Source organism: Ursus arctos, unplaced genomic scaffold (assembly GCF_023065955.2).
Source record: "Ursus arctos isolate Adak ecotype North America unplaced genomic scaffold, UrsArc2.0 scaffold_8, whole genome shotgun sequence".
Taxonomy (NCBI): Eukaryota; Metazoa; Chordata; class Mammalia; order Carnivora; family Ursidae; genus Ursus; species Ursus arctos.
In genome coordinates, this window is record NW_026623100.1 from 11,573,023 (window position 1) to 11,585,068 (window position 12,046).

The 12,046-nt window shown below is 36.8% G+C and overlaps 1 protein-coding gene across 2 annotated transcripts in view; it reads left to right on the forward strand.

Moving 5' to 3' along the window:
* TMEM131 (transmembrane protein 131) overlaps positions 1 to 12,046 on the forward strand; it is a 239,800-nt gene that overhangs the window by 157,425 nt on the left and 70,329 nt on the right. For both annotated transcript variants that reach the window (XM_026487434.4, XM_057309282.1), the window contains 5 exons: positions 638 to 760; positions 5,251 to 5,331; positions 7,602 to 7,752; positions 7,855 to 7,911; positions 8,887 to 8,948. In XM_026487434.4, the coding sequence (XP_026343219.2) occupies positions 638 to 760; positions 5,251 to 5,331; positions 7,602 to 7,752; positions 7,855 to 7,911; positions 8,887 to 8,948 (474 nt within the window). The remainder of the gene's footprint in view (positions 1 to 637; positions 761 to 5,250; positions 5,332 to 7,601; positions 7,753 to 7,854; positions 7,912 to 8,886; positions 8,949 to 12,046) is intronic.

Genomic DNA, 12,046 nt, shown 5'->3' on the forward strand with positions numbered 1-12,046 from the left:
GTGACATCAGCTCACATCACTTCCCCAGAGAATATTGCCCTGACGATGCTCTCTAAAAGAATATTTCCAGCCTCACCCCATCCAGTTATTCTATATCACATTACCTGTTTTTTAGAACTTTTTTATTGTTATCTAGTCTGCCTCTCATGCTAGAATATAAGCTTTATGACAGGCATATTATCTTTCTTATTCACTATTAAATCACTCACTATGTATATATTTGTGCCTAGCACATCATGGGTACTTAATAAATATTTGTCATTTGAATGACTGGCTCACCCTGTTTAGTCAATCAACCCAGGGCCTTGCCTTCCCATGTGGGTATGACCTGGATACCTAAATCCATCTCCGTATGGTCGGAGTAAGGAAATCTTTTGATTCCCTATTTTCTTCTTTTCTCTATTCTATGAGCTTATGAAGTACTGCTATCATTTTAATTTCTGAGATATTATAGAAATAATTCTGAATACACATATATATGTAGTAAATCAAGTATGTAGCCAAATCAAGTATAGAAACTACATGTGTGATCTTTTTAAAGGTGGTTAAGATTTTTCCATCTAAATAAGACTTACTAGTTACTAGTGAGTTAGTTACTAAAGCAACTCAAATTGCATTTTTTTCATCTTTGAAATAGGTATTTGGTGTTGGAGTTCCAAACCCATATCGATTGAGGCCATTCCTTGGGGCCAGAGTCCCTGTGAATAGCAGTTTCTCACCTATAATAAATATACACAATCCTCACAGTGAGCCTTTACAGGTGAGTTTATGATGGTGATGTTGAATGAGTTTCATTTTGGCAAAAATTAATACTTAGCATGAAATCTCTGTTTGTTAGAGTTTTCAAGACTATTTTAAATACTGGGGTTTTATGGATGTATCGGAGTGGGGGTATTCTTTTAGTGCAACTTGCTGTGGTTGGAATCTTGGATTACAATAGTCCAGGTATTGAATTTTTGGAACCACTTCTAAAACTGTGGTTTCTCTGGTATTAGAGTTTAATAGCTCTGCGTTTAACTTAAGAGGTTTCAGCTACACAAGGCCACTACTTTTCTAGGATAACATAAATTTTTTAAAACACAGTTCATACTCATTTTTGGTAATAATAAGTTTTTGGTAATGGCAGCCTGGAAATTAAAGTCCAAGGGAAGGGTAATATAGAATCACGATTAAAAGCAAATTTATTTTTTTTATTATATTATGTCAGTCACCATACAGTACATCCCTGGTTTTTGATGTAAGGCTCGATGATTCATTAGTTGTGTATAACACCCAGTGCACCATGCAATATGTGCCCTCCTTACTACCCATCACCGGTCTATCCCATTCCCCCACCCACCTCCCCTCTGAAGACCTGTTTGTTTCTCAGAGTTTATTTAAAAAGTCCAATTCCTGATCTTAATCTGTTAGTACTGACTATTTTCAAGTTTGAAATCTCCTCACTAGTTCCTTGTCTCTTGCACAGTGGAGCGGCTGGTGTTGCTCCTTCATGTACTTCCTAAAATCCCCACCCTACATCCCCAGTGACTTGCACTATGTGACATTTGCTGCCACCGTAGCTTCTCATTGTGTCATCTGATTGGAAGGTGACATGGTTACTTTCCAGAATAGTCCATAATATCCACACCCAGAGTTCTTTAGGACCAGTGCTGCAGGCCTTAACAGTAGCTTGAATGTGACCAGTGGAGGGAAAACACTACATATTGTGGTAAACTGCAGAGCATTCGCAACCAAAATGGTTCCTGTCATCCCAGAACACACCCCCCCCCCAGTAGAAGTGTTCATACACAGATAAGGAGAAAGTGAGGAAGAGTATAGTGAGATTTTTAGAGCATGAATTGTGAAATTATATGCTAAATTAGCAAGAAAGGGGTTTCTCCCTGACACTTGGCTAACATTCAGTGAACAAAGCTAATAATAAGAATATTCTGCCCAAATTTTAATGATTTTTAGCTACGTATCTTCATTACAAAAGAAGAAAATGCTTTTCTGGGGCTCCTGGGTGGCTCAGTTGTTAAGTCTGCCTTCGGCTCAGGGCGTGATCCTGGCGTTCTGGGATCGAGCCCCACATCGGCCTCCTCTGCTGGGAGCCTGCTTCTTCTCCCACTCCCCCTGCTTGTGTTCCCTCTCTCGCTGGCTGTCTCTCTCCCTGTCAAAAAATAAATAAAATCTTTAAAAAAAAAAAAGAAAGAAAAAAAAATGCTTTTCTGTCCTGTTTTTACAAGTGAAAAGTGTTTCCTCTTCATCATCACTTGATCATTTATATCCTTTTGGCTAACTTTAGGTAATGGTGTGTTTTCCCTGTTCTGACTAATTTTTATGACAAATAATAAAGAAATCTCATCAATTCCTGCTGCTTGCTTTCCTTGTCTGTTTTCAGTCAACTGATATTTGTTGTTGTTGTTGTTAATCTAGGATTTTTCCAGTTATTACATTTTAATGAAGAATATATACCACATTGGACTTTTCACCAGCATACAGGAGAGCAAATGGAAAAACCAAAACTGCCCTCTTAGAACCAGTATAGATTATTTATCTGGAAGGCACTCTTAACCTGATGGTTCTATGTTATACTGTGTCGTTAGTCTTATCCTTAAATTTAAGAAAGTACTGTAAATAAGAAGTTGTATCTGATTTGTTAATTGTATATAAAACACAACATGAGTATGTTCTCACTGAAAAAAAGTGTTTACAATTCAAACATGTGAAGTAAAAGCCCTCTTGATTTCCACTTTTTAATCCAGTGCCATCCAACAGAACTTTCTTCCATGACGTATCTGTATCTGCTCTGTCCAGTACAGCAGCCACCAGCCACGTGACACTAATGCACAGTTGAATTTGTGCCCTAGGGTGGCTGAGAAACTGAACATTTCATTTGATTTTATTTCAGTTATTTTAAATTTAACCACATGTAGCTGATAACTGTTGTATTAGCACAGCTCTAGTCCCAAACCCCTCCTCACATATACGATCCCGTATGATCTTGGTGTCAGACGCTTTTCAGTGTGTTTGCATGTATATATGTGGACACACAAAAATAAACACTCTTTGTGCAAATCTCTTTTACATAAATTATATTCTCAGTATATTGTTGGCTTCCTTTTTTTTCTATACATTGTTAAATTAGAAGAAATAGCACTGTACTTAAAATCAGGAATATGTCGCATTCCTAGTTTTAATGTGATCTTTCCTCTGAATTTTATAATGTAGCCTTTTTCTGTCCCCATTTCCTTATTCCTTTTCCTGTAATCAGTAGTCTACCTTTGAATCTTCTGTTTCCATGCATTGTTACACTTATTTCCTTAATACCTTGGAAGATTAAACAAAATAATATGTGATGTCTTCTGGTTTTTCAGAAAAGGTTCTACAGTCACTCCATCAGTTAAGGTGGTATCACTATTAATACAACTGGGCCAAAGGAGAACACTGTAATAAATCAGAAGGCAGGTAATAGGGGCGCCTGGGTAGCTCAGTCATTAAGCGTCTGCCTTCGGCTCAGGGCGTGATCCTGGCGTTCTGGGATCGAGCCCCGCATCAGGCTCCTCTGCTGGGAGCCTGCTTCTTCCTTTCCCACTCCCCCTGCTCGTGTTCCCTCTCTCGTTGGCTGTCTCTCTCTGTCAAATAAATAAATAAAACCTTAAAAAAAAAAAAGCAGGTAATAATACTCAGAGAAAATCTTAGTTCATTAGTCTTTGCTAAATGTATTACTTTAACAACAACATACACCAAAAACCTTTAAGTTTATACTAAAGTATTGTTGTTTTCCCTGCTTTGTCTTGTTTTATGTACCCCTGAATTACATGATAAAACAAGTGAAGGTCTTCCACCCATTCTTTTATTTCATCCCAAATTTGTATTTAATTAAGTGTATTCTTGGGGTGCCTGGGTGGCTCAGTCAGTTAAGCAGCCAACTCTTGATTTCGGCTCACGTCACTATCTCAGGGTCCTGGGATCAAGCCCTGCAGCAGGCTCTGTGCTCAGCGCAAAGTCTGCTTGTCCCTCTCCCTCCACTCCTTCCCCTAGTCATATACGCCTGCTCTCTCTATCCCTATTTCTATCTCTAAAATAAATAAAATATTTTTTTTAATTTTTTCAAATAAAATATTAAGTATATTATTTTTTTAAGAGATGGGGTTACCTGCCTTTAAAGGAAAGTCTCCTGCCATGTGACCCATTCTATCCCTAGGTATTTACCAGAGAAAAGAAAGCAGATGTTCACACAAAGACTTAACAGAAACGCAGTGTTCATAGCAGCTTTATCTGTAATGCCCAAAAACTGGAAGCAACCCACGTGTCCATCAATAGGTGAATGGATTAAAAATTGTGGCATAGCCATAACATTGAAAAGAAATGAACATTAATTCATTTTAATACATACGACAACATGAATCTCAAAATAATTACACTGAGTAAAAGCAGCAGGAACAAGAGTGCATACTGTATGATTCCATTTACATAAAGCTCTAGGAAGTACAAACTAATCTTGAGTGGCCAGGCGCAGCTCACTGGTTGCCTAGGGGGCGCAAGGGGGCAGAGAGAGACAGATTGCAAAGGACATGAAGAAACTTTGGAGATAATGAGTATATTTAATGTCTTAATTGCAGTGGTAGTTTCACGCCTGTTTATGTATGTCAGAATTTGTCAAGTTGTGCACTTGATATATGGGATGTTCATTGTACATCAGCTATATCTCAGCAAAATCATGAGTATGGATACAGGCCACAGAGGTGTTATTTACAGTTCCTGTGATTTTTGCCATCAAGAGAAACCAAATACTGTCCTACTGCATTAAAAATGTTACATATATCCCAGAATGACGCATTCTTCACTATTTCACAATTATAGTACTTGTTAGATCTTCTACTAAATCTTGATATAAATGTGTGACTAAAAAAGCGCTGTTACTATAAGAAGTACAAAAACTGTATTTCCATAAACTGTTTTTCCTTTGAAAAAATAAAAGGTGTTCTATGAATGGATTTTCTTTAATCCAATATCTGATGTAACTATATTGTTTCTAAGTTTAATATTTGAAAGTTACCTTGTTTTAATAAAAATAATCACGATTGGTCAAACATATGAAGCACTGACTCCCACAATAAGACGTGATACTTATCCTACTTTCATATCTGCAAATGTTTTTAAATTTTTCTAAGACACAGGGTGTCAGACTTATTTCTGTTTAACAGCAAATCACTTGCATTGAGAATATGATTTCGAACTTAACCATCAGGTGCTCTTTTGTCACAGGTTGTAGAAATGTACTCTAGTGGAGGAGATCTTCACTTAGAACTTCCAACAGGTCAACAAGGAGGCACCAGAAAACTGTGGGTGAGTGCAGGCGTATTGTTCTCTCCTGTGTGGTCACATGGGACCAATTATTTTCTCAGATACACCAGAAATTATATACCACGTTTATCACCTGTATAAATGTGGGTGACTTTCCTTTAATTATATCTTAATTTTAAATTTACATTAGATATATTTGAAAATTGGATGATACAGGGCGAGAACAGTGTAAGTAATAATGTTTGGGAAGAGCAGTGAACAAAATTGGTGGGAGCTTTAACCCACTGTGTGGATAGGAAGAGAGTTCAACTATTCTTTCACAGAATTATATTGGTAAAGTTGTCTCTGAATATGATCATTTATAATGTGCTTTATACTAAGATTTTAAAAAAATAATAATAACCCTGTGGGAAGAATCCATTATATGTTTGAGGTAGAGAATTGAACATGCAGACTTATCGTTGATAGAGATGACATTTTCAGAGGGAATGTAGTCAAGCCCTTGTGACAACTTAGGAGATTTTAAAAATTCTTAGGTGATCTACATCCACCTTTAGTATTGTTGAATATTTAACGCTAGTTTGTGTCAATGCTTAGAGAACCACTTTTTCTTCAAGAACCCGGCAAATATTAACCAAATCAATGAATATATAGCAACTACCTTATTTGTAAAGTTTCCTGCCATAGGATGGTTTTTCTTTAAATGTTATCTACTATGCCTTAATCAAAGAGGGGAAAGGCATAGTAAATGCACTTCCTGTTCCAAGGGCACTCAGATCACTCCTCATCCATAATTGAAGACAACAGACTTTACTGCTATGAGTAAGTTCTGAAGGTCAAATTCATTTATTAATTGCTCTATTAAACACACATAGCTCTTGTTCTGTCTTCTGACCAGTCTCAACCAAGGAAGGGATGCGGAAGGGACATTTTTAGGATGTTGACTTGCACAATTAGAAACAAATTTGTCAGGGATTTGGTTAACTTCTCAGATACAGGAACACATTAGCAGATAGAAATATGTAATGGATGGTTCATTTATATCCTTTCATAAAAATGTTTTGTCTTGAAATTATGTTATTGTTTGAAAAACCTTTGGGAGAAATAGTATATAAAACAATGCTTCAGAGGATTAACTATAAGCTATTCAATTTGTATTCTAATTCTAGATAAAAGAACTAAGAATTTACTGTGAAATATAATTGGTATCTAATGAACAAACATAAGAGAATTCAGATTTCTAATTAGCTAAGAACTATAATGAACGGTAGCAGAGATGGCATAATGTTTTAATACTCCCAGTGGCTACAAGGAAAGATAAAGTTATTCTTATTCCTACAAACCTAGAGTAAGAAAAAAGTCAATTGGCCTTGACCTCACCCTCAGCCCATTTACAGTGTACATAAGAAAAGCCCAGAGACCAAGTCAGCTCCCTAGAGATGGGGAAGTGGATGGTGCATCTCTAGTGGCCCCAGGAGGGTTCCAATCACTTCTTTCCTACTTTGAGGCTAAAAAGTTAAGAGAATAGAGGTAAGTGAAGACCAAAAATTCTGTATCACAGGGATCTCCTCAAATATGCCAAAAGGTGTTTGCAGAGAAGTTCTGGTGGTCCCAAGGAAGCCAGATCGTTGTAAAATCAGGAAAAGAATTACATCTAAAAAAAAAATTTTTTTTTGCCCAATTAATCTTCCTTCTAGTGTATTTCTGAGTGTTCTCTCATTACAGGCCTGAAAATGTTTGCTATCTTACTTGCTAAGAGCCTTACTGAAAGCAGTTGGTGAACTCTAGATTTTCCCAGGAAGCTTTGTTGTGTTCCGTTTAAATGAAAGGACAGATGGGTCTAAGCTCTCTAGGTTATTATTTAAAGAGATTCCTGTAGACTTCTGGAAAAGCATTTCCCTCCAATCATGACGTGTCTATTTGTTAGAGAATTTTAGGACTGAATTATATGCACAAGCATCATGTTAAAGAATAAATGACTTTACAGATTAATTCTGTCTTTTAATGATAATTTTGCAACTGGCAATTTGTTTTCAGATAATTTTATTTCTTTCATTTGCTCAATTTTACAATACCATGCTTCACCAATTCTAAGATGTGCTTTTTTTATATATATATATTTAATGTTCTTCAAAATTGGAGTGTGTTACAATCCATGGAATATATTTGTTTAAGTGGCAATGTATTTTTTTTCTTAGTAGGTATATGAAATAATAATGCATCTTTCAGTCATTCTCATCTTATTCACTAAACTGTGGTGGTTTTGCAACATTACAAAAGCTGTGCTACATTATGGTCTGTTAACTTGTCAGGAGATTCCTCCTTATGAAACCAAGGGAGTGATGAGAGCCAGCTTTTCATCCAGAGAAGCAGATAATCACACAGCCTTCATCAGAATAAAGACGAATGCTTCAGACAGCACAGAGTTTATCATTCTTCCAGTTGAGGTAGAAGTTACAACAGGTTAGTAGAAAACCAAAGGAGCTGCAAATGTGTTGGTTTTGTTTTCAGTACATCTTACTCTGGACAAAGTAAAATCTGATGGTTTATTTTCTCTCTTCCAAGCTCCTGGAATTTATTCCTCAACCGAAATGTTAGATTTTGGTACACTACGAACACAAGGTAAAGAAAAGAGACAATATTTTTCTAAGTCTTTAAAAAAAAAAAAAATCTCTCTATTCAGTGCTGAATGGCTGGCTCTACTTTAGCTCCTTGGTAACTCAGCTTTGAAAGTTACCTTTCAGTGGGTTACATGATCTCGTAGAAACCTACTGTTGAGAACTCAGAGCCCTCACGGGTTCATACCCCATTCCTCTGAGGGACACCATTGCTTACCAGGCAGGAAAGCAAGATCATGAGATAAGTGAAGTCTTCTAAACAGAAGATTGAGGCAGAAGGTATAGTTTCTGAGTTTTTGAATCTAGTTTATCACATATTCAGTTATGCTGAATCTTTTTTTAATAGTAAAATAAAAGAAATAAAAAGCTTTATTTCTGGATTCTTACTTAGAAATGGATTATTCTGTTATATTATTAATTTTATTAATTGATATTATTATTCAGTTAAATTATAATAACATAATGTTAAATTTTGCCCTAGATGGTCAAAGAAAGTATTCAAATTCTAAAATTGAAATCACTGAAGTTACGGACTATTAAGGAAAAAGTGGAAATACTTATAACTTGGGATTTCTGTGGCCATGTATAATTAGAATTTGGTTGTTTAGGATTGAAGACCCCTTTTCGAAAATTAGATTTGGTTTTAATGTGATAATTTCACGTTGCACATTATTAATTTGCTTCCTTATGCTTTCCTGGAAAACTAAAAGAGTAGTAATAATGTCTAATTCCTCTGAAATATGTTTTGTTTTGTTTTTCTGGTTATTTAGGAAGGGCAGTTCTTATAACACATAGTATCCTATGAATAAAGTGACAGCTGTCTAGGAGTTAGGTGGAATCACATTCTTTTTATTAATGCTATCGTAGTTCTTTTTCACATTCTGGAATAGGTTCAATCTGACACCTAATAAGGTAAAAATTCTAGCTTGCTGTAAAGCACACCTGTTAAAGAAATATTTCTTTTCTTCAATTTTAACAGATCTACCAAAAGTTTTAAACCTTCATTTACTAAATTCAGGAACAAAAGATGTACCAATAACAGTAAGTTTTTACCTGTTTTCTCCTAATTTATATATTCTTTGTTTTTAAACTTATGACAAAGTTAAAAATAATTAAACTCTTACTCTAAAGTATTCTGTTTTATGGTGGCCTGGTGACACTTGGGTTCTAAGTGTGATGTGAGAAACCTATTCTGTCTCTAACCACCAGATTTTAAAGATGAGAAGAAAAATAGGTGATCAGCCCCAAGCTAAGTCTGAACCAAAGTCCCTGAGGTTCTTCTTCAGGCGGAGTCATATAAGAGGCTTGTGGATTCTAGTAAATCTTAGGCTGTGTGCCGTGTGCAAAGAAAAACAGGTTATGAGGATTCCATCAGGTTTAGTTGTTAGACATAAGGTATGGGTAAGTAAAAAGGGGGGGCGGGTTCAGATGAGTATGGAAGAGAAATAATAATAAAGCAAAGAGATATGGTAGGTGACGTGAGAATGCTGTTAATATTTGTCCAAGGTACCCTCTTAACTGGTAGCTACTACAGCATACTAGATAGCAGACTACAAACCAGGGTCATCTCTTCCCCTCACACATGCACATTGAACAAGTGACTTTTAGGCCTCACAGTGGAATTGGGGAGCCATTACACAATTTTAGGGGAAAAAAAAGAGAAAGATATCCGAATTTTGCTTTGGCTCACAACCTTACCTCCTGGTGAAGTCCCCAAGATACATATATAGGGAATAATGGAAAAAGAAAGCAGTATATTTTTATTATAACCTGTGCTAATGTCAGAAGCCTAAATTCAGAGAACTCTGATAAAATGAGATACATCAAATGGGCATGAGACTTAAGGGACCTTTGTCTATCCATGGCCAAACCCAGAGTTTACAGCCAGCTGGTAGAGTAAACCAAAGAGAGGAGAGTTTACAAACCCTAAATAAGGGAGCGAGAGACGGTCATCCCAGGTAACCATATTTTAATGCACAGTAACTGTGCTCACTGGTCGTAGTCCAGGCAGTGTCCTGCTGTCTGACCTAGTATTTCTTCCTGCTAGATAGAAGAACTGGGGGTATGGGGTCTGGTAGAGAGCTTCCCCCACTCTACAGTGGGCTGAAACCCCCCTTGGAGTTCCTGCCTGTCCACTGTTGGCAGGCTGAGAGAGACCCGTGATGCAGTTGCCTGGGTCAGCTGTGGTTCACACCCGTTCTCCTCAGGGGTTCTCAAGGGTTGGGGACCTCACCACAGATGACAAGGAACAGCTCTCTTGACCTGGCCACCCTGATACCATTGAAACAAAACACAAAAGCATGAGCAGCAGCATTATATCTCTTGTTCTTTTTATTTTTCTTCTTAAATAGCAACTTTAGTGCATATAATTTTATATGCTTGCTTTTAAAAATACATTCATTTTTTTTTTGATTCAGTGACTTTCTTGATTTTTTTAATTCAGCTTTTGAAAAGACTGTCATCAAAGTCTCTATGGAATGAAACTAACAGCACATTTTTCAGTAATGACCTTTTACAAAAGAAAATATTACAAGGAATGTTTCTGTTGTACGATTTCTTTGTAATTCCTATTTATAGCAATAATTAATTACATGTTCCTAAATACGTAATGCTGATTGTTACTATATTGAGGGTCTAGTGACTGGTTTTGTCTCTTTAACTGTATTGACATTTTCACAAGTCTGGAAAAATGAGCAAAATAAGAACAGTGTCAATGTTTATAAAGATTTGAGTTGTATGTATGTTAATATGAACACCCTTCTGGACAAGGACTGTTCTTCAATAATATGCTTGTTTTCTTTGTTTGACGTTAAAATAGCTACTGTCTACAAAGGTGGTGGATAGCTGTGTTGTTGTTTTCAAATAAAATGAGTTGGGAAGTATTCTCTCCTCTTCTATTTCTGGGGAGAGTTTGTGAAGGACTGGTATTAACTCCTCTCAAATATTTGATAGAATTCACCAATGAAGTCCTCTGGGCCTGGGCTTCTCTTTGTGGGAAGTTTTAAAATTCAGTCTCTTTAGGCCTATTCAGATTTTCTATTTCTTCTTGCCTCACTTTCAGTGACTTATGTCTCCCTAGAGATTTTGTCATTGTGTCTCAAGTTTCTAATTGGTCGGTGTACCAGTGTTCATAGTATTCCCTTACAATTCTTTTGTCCCTGCGAAATAGGTAGTAACATCCCATTTTTCATTCTTGATTTTAGGAATTTAGTCTTTTCTGTATTTAAGAAGTGGTTTTGGTCAGTCTAGCTAAAGGTTTGTGACTTTTGTTGATCCTTTAAAGGAGGGCACTTGGGTGGCTCAGTCAGTTAAGCGTCTGCTTTCGGCTCAGCTCATGATCCCGGGTTCCTGGGATCAAGTCCTGCATCGGGCTCCCTCCTTGGCAGGGAGTCTGCTGCTTGCTCTCTCTTTGTTTCTCTCCATCTCTCTCTTTCTGTCAAATAAATAAAATCTTTAAAAGAACTGATTTTTGGTTTTGTTAATTTTCTCTATTTTTCTTTGTCTACCATTAAAACATCCTTTATTTAATGAATAAAGATGGTAGAGAGTAGGAGATCCCCTTTGTTCCCTTGCCACCATCATTCTCACATTTGCAAACTAAAAAATTAGAAAACCCATTAGTTAGATTTCCCTCCCCAACCATAAATACACACACGTTTTAGGTTTTACCAGTCAGTGAAATGCGATGGCCTCAGTATCACTGCTCTGTATTAACATTTTAAAATCTTTCTTTACCTGGAATTGTGATTCTTTTTGTTCAAAATTCTCTGAGTTAGTTTATCCGAGTTTCCTCTGTAATAGCATATAATTCCTTCTGCTAGATTTGTTTAGATTGTTTTGGCTACAACCTACTTATCTTCTTTGAACTTTCTGATACTGATTTCTTCTTTATCCCGGTTGGCTATGTAGAGCCCATTTATTTCATCCCTGGTCACGTATGTACCATTCCTCCCAGCCCTTTTTCTCTCGGGTAAGCTCGAGTGCTTTCTCCACTGGGCAAGCACCTCCTAGCCCAGCCTCCTGGCAGCACATTTGGAGATCCCTCTCTCGCTGCCGACGGCAGCTCTTCGCCTGTAGGGCAGACACTGGCTGTCATTGATGGATCACCTGGCTCTTGCCTCAGTTGGAGATGTCAGATA